General features: G+C 36.9%; 1 protein-coding gene across 1 annotated transcript in view; it reads right to left on the reverse strand.

The window, feature by feature from the left end:
* BPHL (biphenyl hydrolase like) overlaps positions 1-19,387 on the reverse strand; it is a 52,504-nt gene that overhangs the window by 24,589 nt on the left and 8,528 nt on the right. The window contains exons 2-5 of the mRNA XM_020976663.2: positions 14,902-15,005; positions 11,135-11,301; positions 5,747-5,900; positions 3,280-3,411 (exon numbers count right to left, since the gene is read on the reverse strand). Of these exons, the coding sequence (XP_020832322.1) occupies positions 3,280-3,411; positions 5,747-5,900; positions 11,135-11,301; positions 14,902-15,005 (557 nt within the window). The remainder of the gene's footprint in view (positions 1-3,279; positions 3,412-5,746; positions 5,901-11,134; positions 11,302-14,901; positions 15,006-19,387) is intronic.

The raw sequence follows: 19,387 nt of genomic DNA on the forward strand, positions 1-19,387 counted from the left end.
AGATGCTCTCAAAAGTGTGATTCTTATCCCCCACTATCCCCCTTTGACCACTGCCATCAATGCAGAGGAAGGCCTCACAGAACTGAGGATCATTTTAAAATTCACATAGATGAAAAGCCTTCTAGAACCAAAGGCCGCCTTCATGCTTTGATGAGTCTTTACCAAAGTATTTTTGTGGAGGAATAATAACAACACTTCATATTTATATAGCACTTTACAGTTTATAATATACTTTGTTCATACAACACTATGAAGTAGGCAATGCAGGTATTATTATCCCAGGGCAGGACAGGCATTAAGCAGGTCTTCTGACTCTAAATGCAGTATTTTGTTCTGTTTTGTTTTTCTATCACGCATATCATGCTGTCTCTACCAATGAAAACAATATAGACTCAAGAAACATTCTGCATGGAAAGAGCACCCAATGATTCTAGAGTCAGAGGACCTGGGTTCATTTCTAGGCTTTTCCCCTTAATATCTGTGGGATCTCGGGCAAGTCGCTGAACCTCTCTAGACTTTGGTTTCTTCATTTGTAAAATGAGAGAGTTGGACTAGATGACCTGTAAAGTACCTTCCAGTGCTGAATCAATTACCCTGCTATTAACTATGCATACAGGCATATGTGTGTGTACACACACACACAAAATACACACGTGCATATTGTATACATATATGTGTGTATATGTATATGTGTGTGCCCGTGGGTGGGTGTGTATATATATACACACATGTGTGTGTGTACATATATATATACACACACATACAACATATACATATATGTTTTGTTGCTGTTGAGTCATTTCAGCTGTGTCCACTTTGGGGTTTTCTTGGCAAAGAGTCGTCTGCCATTTCCTTCTCCAGCTCATTTTACAGATGAGGAAATGAGGCAAACAGGGTTAAGTGACCTGCCCAACATCACACAGCTAGTAAGTGTCTGAGGCCGATTTTGAACTCAGGAAGATGAGTGTTTTTGATTCCAAGCCCAGTGCTCTATGTATATGCGCAAACACACATACACAGACACACATATTGAGAAAGAGAGAGAGAGAGAGAGAGAGAGAGAGAGAGAGAGAGAGAGAGAGCGAGAGCCTTCTGTAAGCTTTCATGGACTAATTAGATAGTTCCCTGAGAGAAAGAAATTCAAGATTGTAGCTATGCGGGGTTTGAGATGAGAAAGCACAAGATCTGAGAGAATGTAGAGGAATATGGCTGGGAGACAATGCGTCTGTGGCCGTGGAGAATAGGATGCAGAGCAGAAACTATTTAATATGGTAGAAAACAATGAGGCTCCTCCTAGGTGCCCAGCATCATCATTCATGACAGGCAGATAGATCTGTAGTTAAAACAGTTGGAGGAAGGGCCTGATCAGCAGTAGACTATTTGCTGGTAACACAATGGCTGAGGTCTTCTTCCTCCTCACCTCTGACCACCTTCCTTTCATTTAGAATATAAAAAAAAAAACTGAAAAAACTGTGTTTTATTTTTTGCCATCTATTACTGGTATTTTTCTAAGCCTGAGTCTCTTCTTCTAAATTAATTCAATACTATTATCTGTGGGCACATTATTACTTGTGATCAGAGTATATAGTGGGATAGCCCTTACGGATTTTACAAAAAAGTAATGCAATCTTGAGATTCATTAAGAGAAGCATAGTATGCAAGACTAGGAAGGTGATCATCCCACAGCTCAGTCCATTCAGACAATATCTGCAGTATTATGTTTAATTCTGGTTAACACAAATAGGAAGAGAACAACTATTAAGAAGATGGTATCCAAGACCAGGTTTTAGATTTCTGGACCATAGCTTAAAATATGATAGAAGAGTTCTTGGCTAGAAATGGAGTGTATCTAGCAAGGATTAGTAAAATGTATTTGCCTAGATTCTTGTAAATCTAATCAAAAACACTTTAAACAAAAATGAAGGGAGTGAGAGAAATTGCCTGTGCATATCTACCAAGTTAGAAATGATACAAAGTAGCTGCAGTGTAGAAAGAATAGCACAAATTCACAAAATTAAAAAATCCAAGGAAAAGAGTCATCAATAAAATCAATGACTCAGAGTAACAACCAAGCTAACTAAAACTTCTAATGCAAGAGGGCAAATACGAGTAGTATCACTGAGTAATGAGAACAAAAATTAGAAAATGGTTCTTTAAGGTCTATCTTATTAAAAGGAAGATAAGGTACAGAGTAGCTTTTAATATTTTGAGGCAATTCTCACATGAGGAAATCCAGAGGGTGATGCTGGGCAGGGGGGTTGGGTGGGTGAAGAATAGAGAAGTCCAGTTTCTGCCCTCTGTATCACTCCCCTTCACATACACCAAGTTCAGCCAAACAGGCCAGCTCCTTGTATTCCACTCTCAACATTTTATCTCCCAAACGCCACGAATCTACAAGCTGTCCCTCAGCCTGGAATGTGCTGCTTTCCTCATTTATACCTTCCAGAAATTTAATCTTTTTTCAAGGTTCAGCTTAGGAGCCAGTCCATGAAGTCTTCCCCATTACTCCTTGTTAATACTCTTACTCTCCTTTATCTTGTATTACAAGCACTTCTCTGTAAATTTTACCTCCAGTAAATGTAAGCTCCTTTAGAACAGAGACTATTTCATTTCTGTCTTTGTATCCCCAGTACATGGCACAGAGCTTTGACAGACATGGAATAGATATTTCATAATTGCTTATGAAATTAAATTGAATTTAAAACTGTGACTACTTTCTTTTTTCAGTTGTAATTCTGCTAGAGTCTTTGTTAGGCTGAGGCTCAAGAGACACATTTAACTTCTTTGGATAACCAGGAACACTGGAAACAATAAGAGGTCAAATCTCAATTCTGCCTAAATGAACATTTTATAAAGCAGCAAAAAATTCTGGTGTTAATGCCCTGTTGTGCTTTTTTTTCATGCTGTTAATTTATTTCTAAGATTACCTGTTCTACAATCTGAACATAGGTATATTAAAAACCCTAAGGTAAACTATTCTGCCACCAATGCAGTATCAAAAGAAGGGGGGGAAAATCTACGTAAAATACATTTTATGGGACATTAAGCTACACAGTTTTGGGCCCTGGAAAAAGTAAAGTTTGTGACTTATAACTTGTGGCAAAACCACTCTGGAATATCACTGAAATTATGTTTAAAAAGACTCTTATGAATTATTACTGGATAATAATGAAAGCTTTTCATCTCCTACTTCTAAGGGTTTAATGGGATATTTATTTCATAGTAATGACACCTTTCCTATTTTGCTATTTGTTCTATCAGGCATTTCATGTAACTTACCATCTGGTAGGTTTTTAAACTGCAATATTCCATCCACCCAGTTCTCACAGGTTTTGGCTAAATATTCATATCCATATAGTGCTTCCAGAGGTTTTCTTGTTCTCTCACTCCACTTTGAAACATCTCGAATGCCTGAAAAAAAATTAAGAAACAACATCAAAATTGTAATATATACTTTGCAAGTAGGAACCTTTAACCTAAAACAAAGACCCTTGGGTCTTTGGGTTAGATTTATATTTCATTTTACATACTTGAATAAACTATACAGGAAAACTGTCTTTAAGTATCATCATTTGAATAAAAGGGATTTTTTTATAAGACTTGGTTTACTATATCTGATTGGTTACTGTCTCAGGTAAGGGGGAGTGGTAGAAATCGGTACTCAAAACTTAAAAAAAAGTTTTAAAATGTTTTAATGTGTAACTCGAGGGAAAATAAAATATATTAAAAACCCTTTAAAAAATAAAAATAAAGGTGTAGTGAGCTGCCTTGGTGATAGCAAGTCCCCCAATACTGGATGCCTTCAAATAGAGGCTAGATAAGGACTTGTTGGGGAGACAGGTGTTGTAGTGGGGATTCTTGTACTGGCCAACTTATAGGCCAACCTATGTTGGCCTTGATAACCTAGAAGGCAGGGTTTCTTGACCATTTTTGAGTCATGAACCCTATTAGCAGTCTGGTGAAACCTAGGACCCTTTCTCAGAATAAAGCATTTAAATGAATAAAACAAAACACATAGGAATAAAAGATGTAATATTTGTAGTTTCTGAAATGGTAACATTTAAATCATAATTCTGAAATAAAGTCTTAACTCAATTTAAAAAAAGACTTCATTTAAAGACCTGGTTATTTTTTATACAGTATCTATACAGAAAAAAAGGACAAAAACTATACTTCTTACTGCCAAAGAAAAACTATGGCACAAAGCATTGCAACTGTTCACAAGAGGGTATATAACATAAGTAGGCTAAATTTTTACTGAAAGTTACATTTTTAAAAAAAGAAAGCAAGTTTGATTGCTTCTTTCGGTCTTCACACAAAGGTTCAACAACAAATGTAAGCAGCAATTAAGATACTGAAGAGCCAGAATACACTGAATACTTTTAACACAGAGATTTGAAAAAGCACTTCTCTACCGCGTTATAGTGGACAATGTCTATATGGATTCTCCATGTCCTCCTGACAAAAATGTGTAAAATACATAGTACAGTGCTAGCCATATAGTTGGCATTCAATAAATACCTGAATAGAATTAAATGTACATATCTGAACACATTTTAAAGTCACTTTGTCCAAAAGCACGATTTGAAAATTTATTTCAGGAATAAAAAGGACTAGAAGACAATTAAAAATTAAATCTTCAATGCCTAGCACACTGATTTGCACATAGAATGACTGATTCAGAGCTGAAAGGAACTCTAGACATCACCTTGTTCCATATTTTTTTTTTGATGGAGAAACTGAACTTAATCCCAATTGCCTCACCGAAAAATTAATTAATTAATTAAAACTTGATGGAGAAACTGAGTTTCAGAAAGGTTAAGTGACTTTACAAGCTTGCTAGCAGTAAATGGTAAAGCCAAGATTTGAACCCAGGTCTTCTGATTCCTAGGTATTTAATAAATATTTGTTAAATGGATAGACAAATTAGGAAACTTTTTAATTAATAATTGAGTCACTGGTTTTTAGAATTTATACTACCACAAACATCTAATTAATTTATTTGTATAATGCTGTCAATTTTGATGGTTGCTTTTCATTTAAGAATCTCAAAAACCTTTCCTTAATGGTAATACTAGAAGGAGAATTAAGTGGATTTGGAATGAAAGTACCTGAGTGAATCCTAGTATCCTGGCTTTGCTATTTAGGCTCTGTATGATCTTAGGAAAATCACTTAACCTTTCTACCTATTTCTTTACTGATAAAACCAAGAGACTATCCTGGATGATGTCTTAAGGTCTCTTTAGTAACTCATTTGTGATTTACAGTTTAAGAGAGTTGCTAGGGAACACCAAGAAGTTAAGTGACTCAAATATAACTTCCAGGTGTCAGAGGCAGGGCTTGAACCCAGATCTTCCTGCCTCTGAGGTCTGCCTCTTTCTACTACTTACTGCTTCCTTTTCATAATTATGCTTTGAAAACAAAAAAAGGAAAAATTTAAACCATGGACCTAGTTAAACTACCTTTTTGATATTATTTCTACTTTAAAACTAGAGAATGGGGGCAGCTAGGTGGTCCAGTGGATAGAGTGCCAGCCCTGAAATCAAGAGGACCTGAGTTCAAGTGTGGCCTCAGACCAAGCTGATATTTACTAGCTGGGCAAGTCACTTAACCCTAATTGCCTATTAAAAAAAAACTGGAGAATGAGATGTATAGGTGTTAAATGATTAACTACCATATTTAAAAATGAGATGGAAAAGGGAGAATAGCTTCAATTGTTACATATTTTTTTCTTTACATAACGTACCATGATAAATCATTTCATCCTCATCAGTAACATAGGCATTTGCTCCCCAAATTACCAACTTGTTGATATAAGATGGGTACTTTGCAGCTGCAATGAGTGCAGTTATCCCACCATCACTCCATCCCAGCAAAGAAACTGTTTTAAATTTCAGTGTCTGTGGTTGGTAAAACAAAATATACAGTATAAGTTATTGGTCTTTTTGCTGTACTGGTGAAGAAGAAAAATCTACTAATTTCCAGTTACATTAGTGTATCTAAGTGCTTGGATAATTCATAAATAATCCAAGGCTAGAGCAAAAGGAATTTTTTTAAAATTTTTATTTTTTTAATTAATTAATTTATTTTTAGTTTTCAACATCTACTTCCATTCCCCTCCCCCGCCTATGCCCCAAGACATCGTGCAATCTGATATAGGCTCTACACATACATTCTTATTAAACATATTTTCACATTAGTCATGTTGTAAAGAAGAATTAGAACCAATGGGAGGAACCACAAAAAAGAAGAAACAAAACAAAAAAAAAGAGAGCAAATAGTATTTTTCCATCTGCATTCAGACTTCATAGTTCTTTTTCTGGATGTGGACAGAATTTCCCATCGTGAGTCTTTTGGAGATGTCTTAGATCCTTGCATTGCTGAGAAGAGCCAAGTCTATCAAAGTCAGTCATCACACAATGTGGCTATTATTATATATAATGTTCTCCTGGTTCTGTTCACTTCACTCATCATCAGTTCATATAAGTCCTTCCAGGTTTTTTGAAGTCCACATGCTCATCATTTCTTACAGCACAACAGTATTTCATTACATTCATATACCACAACTTGTTCAGCCATTCCACAATTGATGGGCATCCCCTCAATTTCCAATTCTTGACCACCACAAAAAAAGCTGCTATAAATATTTTTGTACATGTGGGTCTTTTTATGATCCTTTGGGATACAGCCCTAGAAGTGCTGGGTCAAAGGGTATATACACACTTTTATAGCCCTTTGTGCATAGTTCCAAATTGCTCTCCAGAATGGTTGGATCATTTCACAACTCCACCAACAATGTATTAGTGTTCCAGTTTTCCCAAATCTTCTCCAGCACTTATAATTTTCCTGTTTTGTCACGGTAGCCAATCTGATAGGTGTGATGTGGTACCTCAGAGTTGTTTTGATTTACATTTCTCTAATCAGTAGTGATTTAGAGCATTTTTTTTCATTTGATTATAGGTAGCTTTAATTTCTTCATCTGAAAACTGCCTATTCATATCCTTTGACCATTTATCAATTGGGGAATGACCAAAAGGAATTTTTAAAAGGAGAGAGAAGGGCTTAGCAGAAAAACTGACTACCTTACCAAGAGAAGGAATTTGGAGTTTACAGAAATAGTTCTCGGACAAGAAAGCCATTTAAATCATACAAGCACAAATTTTTGTGAGGTAGAATAAGATAGCATTTTAGGGTTTTAGTGAATTACAATGTTTGAAAATTAGGCCCATATGTGTAGAATGTAGAAGCCACCAAGGGAGCACCACAAAGAATTAAATGGATATGAATTGTAAGGGGAATACCACACAGAATTAAATCACAAAAGAACTCATGGAAGCAGAGGAAGAGGTTTTGAGCATCAATCAAAATAGCATGTTCAACATTAACTTGGACTTGACACAACTGAGGAGATTACAGCTTTCTTTACAATCAGCTACATTCCAGTCATTCCTTTCTGAAGAAATTCTGGGACAAATCCTAGTTGTTTTCTTTAAGTTCTAGGATTCTTGAATGACCTTAGTTTGTACTTCTGATTGGTTATGTTTTTAAGGCATTATCTATACTCACCAAAATTATAATTCACACATCATCTAACACAGATTATTCCTGTAGCTGAAAAGAATTCATTTAATATCTATACGTAAAATCTTTGCTATTTTAAAAAACTTAAATTTACTAGCAAGTTACTTAACCCCAATTGCCTAAGAAAACCAAAACAAAAAAAAACCCTTAAATTTAAACAGACCTAGAACCCCCTGTAATAAAGTAATGCATATTTGTATAAGTGAAATTCTAATCTTCTAACTCTGATTCAGCAGGCAACTTATATGTCACAAAATCATTCTTTTCATATGCTATATATATTCTAAAGCAAAAGCCTAAAATCTCCCCTAGCCACTCAGGCTATATATAAAAGTCAAATGTTAGGGGACATGGTAAGGTCATAAAGAATGGCTCTACAGGAAATTAATTTCTTTTGATTTATACAGTAAAGTGGCAATAGCCTTAGAATCATATGTGAGATGGGAGGGAAAGGAGGAAAGAGCAAACAAGAATTTTTATTGAGTCAAGTTTTCTTTGGACAAGGAATTTATTTCTCATAATGTCAGGTTTATTATGATTAGCACCTACTGGTAATAGCAAGCTTTGGGAAGTTTCAGTTTCCACTAATAAAAGGACACATATTAACACTCCTTTGGGTTTGAATCTAAATGCCTGTTCACAAAAAAAAAAAAAAGGACTGCCTGGGGGATATTACCTAATCACTAAGAGGTTCAATGTTTTACAAGAAATCTTTCCTTCTCAGGGAGAAGTTGGAAAACTGACAAGCCTCTGGAGGGCAGACTATAATTATAAGGTCAAAAGAAAATGGTTAAATCACCACATACCACTTACTGCCCAAAGAGAACAGGAATTTAGATCAAAACAGAAATTGCTAAAGATAGGTTGATATCTGTAAACCGAATAGGGAAGTTGCCCTTTAACTGTAATCAGTGGGTACAACTACCATGTGCTTCAATCAAGTGAAGTATTTGGGGGTGTGATGGATTTGAGAATCAGGAAAGATGTGGACTCAAAACCCACCTCAGATACTTATTAGCTGTTCACTGTGGACAAGTCACTTATGGCTTTTTTAAGTAGACCTGGATAATCTACCTCTGAAGGCTGTGGTAAGGCTCATACACAATAATGTTATGAAAGCAAAATGCTCTGTAGCACACAAAGTGTTATATAAATGTCATCAATGTTTATTTCTACATTTTTCCCCTACATAAATAGGAAGGAATGGCAATACTATAGCATCCCCTAAGTATTAGGGAAATTGCTTTGTACAGAGGGTGTAACAAACTGATTACCTATTAACAGGTAAGTATAAAGTGACTGCTCAGCAAGTGAAACAGACAACTAGCTTTTTTTAAGTGTCCACTAAATGTCAGGCACTGTGCTAAGTATTGTGATACAAAGAAAGGCAAAAACTAGTCCTTGTTCTCCAGGAGCTCACAGACTAATAGGGAAGACCCAATTAGATATATACAGGATAAACTGGACATAATCTTAATCACTAAGATTTAGGAAGACTGGGAAAGGTTTTTGGTGGAAGGTGGAACTATTCCTAAGAGAGATCTGGAAGGAGGGTGTTAAAGGCATGGAGGACAGTCAGTGAAAACACTGAGTCAGGAGATAGAGGGCTCTGGGCCAGTCACACCAAGAAGACCAGAGTAACTTGAACACAGAGTACTTGGAAAGAAATAAGATCTAAGAAGACTGGAAAAGTAGGAGGGAGCCAGGTTACAAAGGGCTTTAAAAGTCAAACTGATGATTGTATTTGATCCTGGAGATAAAAGGGAACCACTGGTGTTGACTGAATGGAGGAGAAGGGGACAATATGGTCAGATCTGCATTTTAGAAAAAGTTGATTTAACAGTTGAGTGGAAGATGGCTTGGAATAAAGAGAGATATTCCAGCAGGCTATTCCAATAGTCCAGTCATGAGGGGTTGAGGGCCTGCACCAGAGGGATAGCAATGTCAGAGGGAAGAGGGGGAATATATGAGAAATGTTATGAAGATGAAACAACAAGACTTGACCACTGACTAGGATATGGTGGGTGAGAGTGAGGAGTGAAAGATGACACCTAGGCTTTGAGGACCCTCAATTGTAATATGGAAGTTAGGAAGAGCATAGGTCTTGGGGGAGGGAAAAGAGGGGAAAGAGAGATAATGAATACAAGTTTGAATGTGCTGAACTGGAAAAGTTCACAGGACATCCAGCTCAAGATGTCTAAAAGGCAACTGTAGATATGATACTAGATAGGAGAGAAGACAGAGTTGGATAAGTAGATCTGCAAGTCATCTGCATAGAGATGATCATTGAAACCATGGGAGCTGATGAGATCCCCAAATGAAATAGTATAAAGAGAGGAGAGGGCACAATATAGACCCTCAGGGAATCCACACTGTTAACATACATGGTGTGGATGAAGATCTAGCAAAGGAGACAAAGAAGGGAGTGGTCAGACAGGTAGGAAGGAGAACAAGGAAAGAGTAGTCATGAAAACCTAGAGGGAAGAAAGTATCGAGGAGAAGAGGATGATCAATAGTGTAGAAGGCTGAAGCGAGTTCAAGGACGAAGGAAGAAGAATAAGTATTTTTATAGCACTTACTAGGCACCATACACTGTGCTCAAATATTACCATATTATCCCCATTTCACAGTTGAGGAAATGACGACAATCAGTGGTTAAATGAGCTGCCCAGGATCATACAGCTAGAAAGTGTCTGAGGCTGGATTTGAACTCAGGTCTTCCTGATTTCAGGCCCAGAGCTTTATTCAGTGAGGTACTAGAGGCTTCCCAAGGTCATGAAAGATGAGAATTGAGAAAAGACCATTAGATCTATCAGTTAAGAGATCATTAATAACTTTGGAAAGAGCAGTTTCTATTGAATGATAAGGTTAGAAACCAGACAGCAAAAAGTTAAGAGGAAAGGAATACAAGTAAAAGTACAAGGAAAGAAGTATGAGCACCTACTGTAGATGGCCTTTTGTAGAAACAAAGAAAATGATCTAAAATAAGCAAAGGACAGGATTTAAATAAGGGGAAAACATTAAAAACTAAAATTCTTATACTTGGTCATATTGGGGCTGAGGAAAGCTTCACCATAACACAAATTATTGGAATACAGTCTATTTTATTTAAAAGGCAGGTTTCTTTTTCGGAATAGACATCTGCAAAGTTCCTATATTTATTATATTCCCTCATTTTACATTCTTTAAGTATTTGCAATAGTACACTGGGACACAGAAAAATACATAAATGTTTAACAATATCTTCAAATATATGAAGCATTCTCTTATGGCAGATAACAGCTATTTTCTATCTCTAAAGGACAGAAGTAGAGGAAATGAGTTTACCTTTCAACTAAAGGCTCCTACCACAAGGTTATTATAGTAAGAGTGATTAAACTGACCACCAGTGGAAGTTGTGGAATATTTCTTCCTAGTTATATTTCTTTCCTAGTCATAGAGTGTAACAGAAAATCATCTATCTTGAGTGGTTTGAGCATAGGCAACTGGCTACAGTTGAACAAAAGTCAAATGAAGAAAAACTCGTTCTTCCCTCCTCTCCCAACTCTGTTACCTTCATCAGATCAACAGCATCTTTTGCGTCCCTTTCAAAGAAGTCCATGGGGAAATCACGCTTTGGGGGGATGGAATGGCCATATCCCCGAGGATCCCAGGCTACTACTGTGAACAGCTGCTTATTCAAGTTCTTGAGCTGGGGTCCAAAATCACTTTGGCCACTTCCTAAAAAGAGCCATTTTGTTACTCACCAATTAACATTTTAATTATATATAAAACATTATGTTTTTAAAAGACAGTAAAGGAAAAATCTTTAAAATAAGGATCTAGTTGCAATTTAGTGCCATCATAAACAGCTATTCTCTGGCTTTTCTGTCTACTCTCCAGTCCTGTCTAGGGTTCCCTCCAATGGATATTGTGGGAAAGGCAGTTTTTCAGACATAGGGACTTAATGGTTCCTTAATGGCTTCCTGCACCTTTTCAAGACCCAGAGTACTCACTAATCCTGATCTACTTATGTTTAGAATTAATGAAACAGAACGAAAGCAAACCTGCAGTTATGGCATTGACGTAATTTTACCTTGAAAGATTTTTAACGTGGCTCCTCAATAATATGATATGCAAAATTATATGATTAAGAATTTGACAAGTAAAAAATAGTTTTCTTCAAAATGAGAAGGGCCTCTTTTTTGAAATTTCAGACAATTTTACTATGCAAATTGGGTTAGTCTTTACATTATCTTTTTTTCATATTCAAAAGAAAAAGTTCCAAGAAACTAAAGCAGATAACATTTTCAGACTTTCTTTATTAGAACGCTACGTAAATTCATATAGGGCAAATAGGCAGAATTGTACCTAGATGTTCTTGAGACTACAGCAGGAGAACTCTTAACACCCCCAACTTTCCTGATACTCAGCTTTTGTCACCATTTGTCAATGCTTAATATATTAACACCTTTGTACTCAGGGTATCTAGCCTGTGGCTACATTTATACTTTTCATACTCTTTTCATAGTGCTGTACACAGGTACAGACTGGAAGGACTCAAACTGATGTCAAATAAGAATTAAAAGTAAAATTCAATTTCGTTTCTGTATGACCCCTCAAAGGCACCAACCTCCAGATTTGGATATTCTTCCAAAATGTCCTATCCAAGATGCTGGCTATCATAGGTACCATGGAATCATCCTACCATGTTAATCTTATCTAACCTAACTTCAGACAATCTATTTGTAGACCATGCCTAATGCCACAAAGACAGATGCCATCTGACTCCGCTACCTCAGCAAACCTATACTGGTGGAGCCTGTGATCTGATTCTGTCCTAAGGGATATTCCAACTTTTTTTTCATTCTGAGTTACAGGGTATTCCACATTTTTTACTCTGAGAATTATATTTCATTATATATTATATTTGTTTTGTTAACCTATCTGAAACCATGCCAAAAATTTCTCAGGGTAATTCTAACTGGCATTCACTCAAGGTCAAGTCCAAAAAGAGTAAGTTAGTTACTGCCTGACATAGATTTTTGTGGGACTTTGTAGTCTTTTTCTTTCACATTAGAAGCTTTAAACAATGGTGTTAAAACTGCTCAAAACACAATTTAAAATCAATATAGTCATGTATTAATCTGATGATTACTTTCGTGGAATGTCCCATAAAACTAGAGAGTCATACTATAAACCGATCAAAAGCAGTAAAATCAAATCTTAAAAAATAGTCAGTACTTGCAACAATCCCAGAATTTTAGTTTGGAAGGATCCTTAATTTAATCCTTTTGCCACATGCAGGAATCCCCCACACATCATCCCAATAGTTTAAACACTTCCAGTGACAAGGAACTTAACTAACTTAAAAGGTACTCTATTCCTTTTGTCCATAGGATTTAAAGCTGGAAGGTACCTTATAAACCACCTAATCCAGCATCCCTACTTTTATAAATTAGGAAACAGAAGCTTAGAAATGAAATGATTTGCACCAAGATAGTATCAGAAGTGGGATATGAACCTGGGTTCTCTGACTACAGAGCCAGTGCTACTTCCCCCATCCACTGAAGAGTTAAAATTTAAACCCCATTTTCTGATGACAAATCTAGAGTTCTTTCCACCACACTAGAAATTTGAATCGTCAGAAGGTTCTGTCTTATATAAACCAAATTCTAGTTTCTTCTAATTTCTAGCCAGTGATCTACCTTCTAGATCTATTGAAGTTCAAGCTTGACCCTCATTCCACATTACAACCTTTCAAATACTTGAAACAATAAACATATCTCTTCTTATCCAAGCTAAATATCCCAGATTCTTCAACCATTCTTCATGATATGGTTGAATCCATCCTGGCCGTCTTCTTTTGTCACAGCTCCTCCTAAAACACAGTGCCCTGCATTAAACAAGTATGTTGAATTCAGGATCTTTAAGACCTAGGTTTTGAATGTTTCATCATGAGGCAAGTTACTTAATCTGAGTTCATTTTCCTCATCCATAAAATAGGGATAATATAATACTTGCAGGGTCTACTTTAAAGGACTATTATGAGGATAATACTTAACAAATCTTAAAGCACTACATAAAAACAAAATTTTTCTAAATGTGTTCTTACTCTCCCCCTTTTTATTTAAGTTCATTGTAAAAGAATTTAGAGAACGGTATGTTGGAATAAATAATTAATAATCTGTAAGGCAACACTTGGAAAATTTTGCTTTGGATCTAGAAATAAACTCCAAATTCAGAAGTCAGACAACTTTCCCCTTCTCTACGTGCCCCCCACCCCCACCAGACTTCAAGGGGGAAAATTCAGCAAATTACTGTAGGGGTATTGGTTCCTAAACTTAAGGAGTCAAATAAGGGCCACCAAGAACCATAGAGATCTTAAAAGGGATCTTCAATGAGGGAGTTCACTACATCTGGACACCATACTTTCCAGGTCACATTTGGGAAAATAGTTCAGCTGGCCAGTGGTGTCTCATCAATAGCCAAGCTCCAGTTATCACTCTAGAATGGGAGCAGGACAAGCTCAAGAGTGGCTGTTCACGTAGTGGTACTGCCTGGTACTGCCAACTTTGATTTGAGTCATCATAACAATAAAAATGTGAATAAACATGAAAGATGGAGAAGAACAAAGTGCTCTTCTATGGTTTCAGATAACCTTACGCCTGAACTACTGAAGAGTTTGGTGAAACTACTAGGCAGCAGGATTTGTTGAGTACTGTTTTAAGGTCCATCATAGTTTAAGTACATAGTTCAATCTACTCTACCTTCTACATAGAAGATACTCCCATGAGAAAGTGCATGGAACTGTATTATCCTGAGGCATTACCTTTATTTTTTTGCAACTTTGTATTTTTGGGAAAATGTTATTTTTTTTTCCAATTACATATATAAAAACAATCTTTAACACTCTTTTTCAAAAATTTTTGAGTTCTGAAGCATTCTCTTTAACAAAAGAAATATGCATGAATTCCATTCCTTTCCCAGAAAGGCGAAAGTCTAGTATTTTAGATTTTCAACAAAGGTTGGAACTGAAAGGGTTTGGGGTTTAATCATCATTTAAAATATCAAATTTAATTAATTCTAATTTTATTTTCCCTTTTCCAGAAAGATTTCTAGACAGAGTGTTTTACTGTTTCCAAAGTGTTCAAAAAGTCTCAAAACACTCTAGAAAGTCATATTGTTTTCTAAAACATTAATTTCACAGCTGAGAGCATTACCAAAAAATTCTACAAGATGCTGAAAGGGATAACCAATATTTGGCAAACAGAATTATAACTATATTGTGTTTTAAACCATGCAAGCATATGAGTTCTAACAAAAGTCCAAATGCCACACCTAACATTCCAGGAAGTAGCAGAACTGCATGCTTTCCTTCTCCAGTTTGTTGATAATGCAGGTGGACACCATTCACTTCCACTTTGCCTGAGATTACTGAGGTACTGGAAGAAGAAGCCCCACCCCGAAAAAGAAAATTATTCATTAGTGTAAATTTAACATGACAAAACTGCCACTTCATATAGTAATCAACAAACCTTATTTTTTTTAGCAAGGATTAATCCTTACCTTTTGAATTTAATTCTCTTCTCCTCTTAATAAAAGAGCATCGAATGACAGGGAGTTGAGGGCCAGTGACAGACTTCTACTGCAGTAAGAAACTTCCAAAGCATTGCTTTATTCACTCAAGAAGCACTTCCTAAGTATCTACTATTTGTCAGGGTCCGTCTTAGGCACTGAGAATACAGGGATAAAATAACCCCTGCCCTCTAGGTGCTTAAATTCTACTGTGGTGAAACGTGTATATAGAAAATTAAATACAAGATAGGTATTAATTTCAGAAAGGAATCAGGATAGCTTATTGTAATTGTGCGAGTTTGAGGTGAGCTTTGAAGGAGGCTAAGGATCCTAGTCTACCTAAGAAGGAAAAGAGGGAGGGCATTCCAATAAGTCTGAAAAGGTAGCCTATCCTTCACAGGTGGTGAAGGACTTTAAATGCCAAACTGAATTGATTTAACCTAGGGGCAAGAGGGAACCTCTGGAGCTTCTTAATCCAGGAAGTGACAGTCAGCCTTTGCTTTATTTGTATTAATCTGGCAGCTGTATGGAGCATGGATAGAGGGGAGCGGACTGAAGCCTGGGAGGCCAATTAGACTACTACAGTTTTCTTGGTGACAGGTGATAAGGAACTGAACTAGGGTTAAAATGAAAAAGGGACCTCACTGGTCACCTAATTGGACTCAAAGCACTGGCACCATTATATATATGCTAGATGTGTGTGCCCCAGGCAGAAATCCTGAGGTGGTTCTTGGCAGACAGGAAAACTTGGAATGAGTTTGAACTGGGACAGGTCCTAAGAAACATGCTCAGTGCCATAATCACTATGCTGATTGTCTTGGGGACCAGTCAGAATCCTGAAAGGTTATGGGTTATCTGTAAGGTCCCAGAATGATTTGGGGTCCAGCCCCAAAGCAATGACATACTTATGCTAAATTCCAGAGTGACTACTTAATGGGTCTATCAATGCCACATTTGGGTCAGTTCCAGTGAAATGTACATTATGGATGGATTTGCCCAAAGAATACAAATCCAGTTGCCTGAAATGTAATTTTCCAGTCTTTATTCCTGTCACAACTGGAATTTAACAAAATAGTAAGCTGAGACAGATCTCTGGGCAAGATAACATTGGGGTGACTGGCATGCTACTTGTCAACAAATGGGTCAATGGCTTGCCTCCATTTATGCCAAAGACCCTGAGCAAAAGGACAATTCTCCTTTTATAGGTTTGGGGAATACAGAACAAAGAATAGAGGAGGGTGGATGACACTATGGGTTTAAGAGCAACATGATTGGTTGGAAGTTTGGTACTGTGGGCTAGCAATTACCCCCCCCCCTTCTCTCAGGAGACTAAGAAGTATTCATTGTTTGAGTCCAAGTAAGAGAAGGTGGCCCAGACTTTTGGACAGCAAAACCAGACTTTGAAGGATAACTTAGTGGAATAAAGATATCCGGCCTGGTTTCTTTGTTTTCTCACACATTCCCTAAGGTTAGCAAAATTCCTTGAGGCAAGAATAGATCAGTGATTAGTAGGACAGCTGGATTTCTAATTAATCTGTTAAAGGCCAGCTGAATTCTGAAGTATGTTCAGGGACAAAGAACCATGACTGAAGCAGTTACAGGATGAGAGCAGTTACAAGACAAAATCACTTAATGGTAAATAGGATCAATAAGAAAATGGCACAGGATCAAATCTTAATCTTCTCGTTCCCTATTTCTCCTGTTTTCTTCCTATTTCTGTCATATTTTCCCCCTATTATTTGCCCCCAAACAATTATTAAGATAAACATATTTTTAAAAATGAAATGAAATATCATTTCTTCTCCTAATTTCAACTAATTCATTAAGAAAGTAATAACAAGTGCATTTTTATAGAAATTTTTTTATTAATAGTCTCAGAAAAATTACAAAAAAGATGACAAGAGTAACGGATAATGGAGTTAAGTAACTGATTAAGAGTTCATTTTCTACAGAAAGTCTAAGAAAAAGGGTTTTTTATGACATAATTAATGACATAACTTAAACTACCAAGTCACTAATTATCTAGTCCATTGATACACTCTTACATGCTTTTAAATGTGTTATAAAATTAACATTAATAAATGTTTGCTGGATGGAGTTGTTTTGAGAGCTTCAAAGTCAAAATAAATGAAATGCTTTACTATAACATAAGGATTTTAAAAGAATCTACAACTAAATGCAATGGATTAGATACAGAAAAAATTACTAAGTTAAAATATCATTACATTTACTTTTAAAGTGACATAAAATTGTAAAATAGAAATATGGCACCTTTCCAACACCTAATTCAAGATATTTTAGAGCAGAGGTTCTTAGCCTGGGGTCCACGAACTTTTAAAAAACTATCTTGATGAATGTATTTCAACATAATTGGATTTCTTTGTAATTCTACAGACTTTATTTTATGCACTGAAAAACATTCTGAGAAGGGATCTATTTAGCACCAGACTGTCAGAGGGATCCATGACACAACAAGGTTAAGAACTCCTGCTTTAGAAAAAATTTCCAGAGGCGGAGCCAAGCTGGCGGAGTGAATGCTGTGACTTGCTTGAGCTCTTCCCCAAACCCCTCCAAATACCCATAAAAAATGGCTCTAAACAAATTCTAAAGCAGCAGAACTCACAAAAATACAGAGTGAAACAAATTTCCAGCCCAAGACAATCTGGATAATTGATTAGAAAGGTATATCTCCTGGGCGGAGAAAGGAGTGCAGCGCAGCTTCAGGGCACAGGCTGCAGAGAACCGAGAGCAGGCCTCAGAGGACTGAATCTGGGGCAGCTGTGGAGGTTTCCAGTCTTCTCAACCCATGAACAAATGCCAAAGACAACTTAGAAGGTCAGTGGGAAAAGTCTGTTTCTGTGGTGAGAGAGGAGCTAGGCCTCAGAGCCAGTTCCAGAGTGCAGACCCATGGGGTGGTGGCTGAGTCCTGAGCTTCTGGCCCACAGACTGAGGGGGAATCCAGTGGCTGATCAGAGGGGGATTGCAGGGATCTCTTTGCCAGTGCTGAGGCAGGAATCTCTTGCTTTGCCTGTGCTGGGTTACAGTTCTGGGCAGCAGTCCTAGGGCGAGGAGGAGCGCTGGCATGGTGGGGCTTGTAGTGGCTGTGGAGAGAAAACCTACCTCACAGTTCCAGGACAGAAAGGAGTGCTTGTGGTCACTAATACACCAGAGTATAGGCCAGGAAAGGAGTAAACACCTCGCCCCTTATCATACCACCTTGCAAAAACTGAAAATTTACAGGTCCCTACAAGTATCTCTGAAAACAGCTGTACAAACCCCTGAAGCTTGGGACAGTACACTCTCCACACTGGAAGCAGACTCTTACCTTAACAAAGAGTTTAAAACTCAAGTAACTGGCCGGGATCGTGAGCAAGCAGTACAAAAAGAGTCATACTATATTTTTCTTACTTTGGTGAAAAAGAAGATCAAAACATACAACCAGAAGAAGACAACAAAGTCAAAGCTCTTACATCCAAAGTCTCCAAGAAAAATATGAATCAGTCTCAGACCCTGGAAGAGCTCAAAAGGGATTCTGAGAAGCAAGTAAGAGGAGAGGAAAAACTGGGAAGAGAAATGAGAGTGATATAAGAAAATCATGAAAAACAAGTCAACAGCTTGCTAAAGGAGACCCAAAAAAATACTGAAGAAAATAACACCTTAAAAAATAGCCTAACCCCAATGGCAAAAGAGGTCCAAAAAGCCAATGAGGAGAAGAATGCCCTAAAAAGCGAAACTGGCCAAATGGAAAAGGAAGTCCAAAAGATTACTGAAGAAAATACTTCCTTAAAAATCAGAATACAGCAACTGGAAGCTAGTGACTTTACGAGAAATCAAGACATTGTAAAACAAATCCAAAAGAATGAAAAAATAGAAGACAATGTGAAGTATCTCACTGGAAAAACAACTGACCTGGAAAATGGATCTAGGAGAGAGAATTTTAAAATTATTGGACTATCTGAAAGCCATGATCAAAAAAAGAGCCTAGACATCATCTTTCAAGAAATTATCATGGGAAACTGCCCTGATATTTTAGAACCAGAGGGCAAAACAGAAGTTGAAAGAATTTCACTGATCTCCTCCTGAAAGAGATCCCCAAAGGAAAACTCCTAGGAATATTATAGCCAAATTCCAGAGTTCTCAGGTCAAGGAGAAAATATTACAAGCTGCCAGAAAGAAACAATTCAAGTATTGTGGAAACACAATCAGGGTAACACAAGATTTAGCAGCTTCTACATTAAAGGACTGCAGG

The sequence above is a fragment of the Phascolarctos cinereus genome, unplaced genomic scaffold (assembly GCF_003287225.1).
Source record: "Phascolarctos cinereus isolate Bilbo 61053 unplaced genomic scaffold, phaCin_HiC Scaffold_4;HRSCAF=312, whole genome shotgun sequence".
Taxonomy (NCBI): Eukaryota; Metazoa; Chordata; class Mammalia; order Diprotodontia; family Phascolarctidae; genus Phascolarctos; species Phascolarctos cinereus.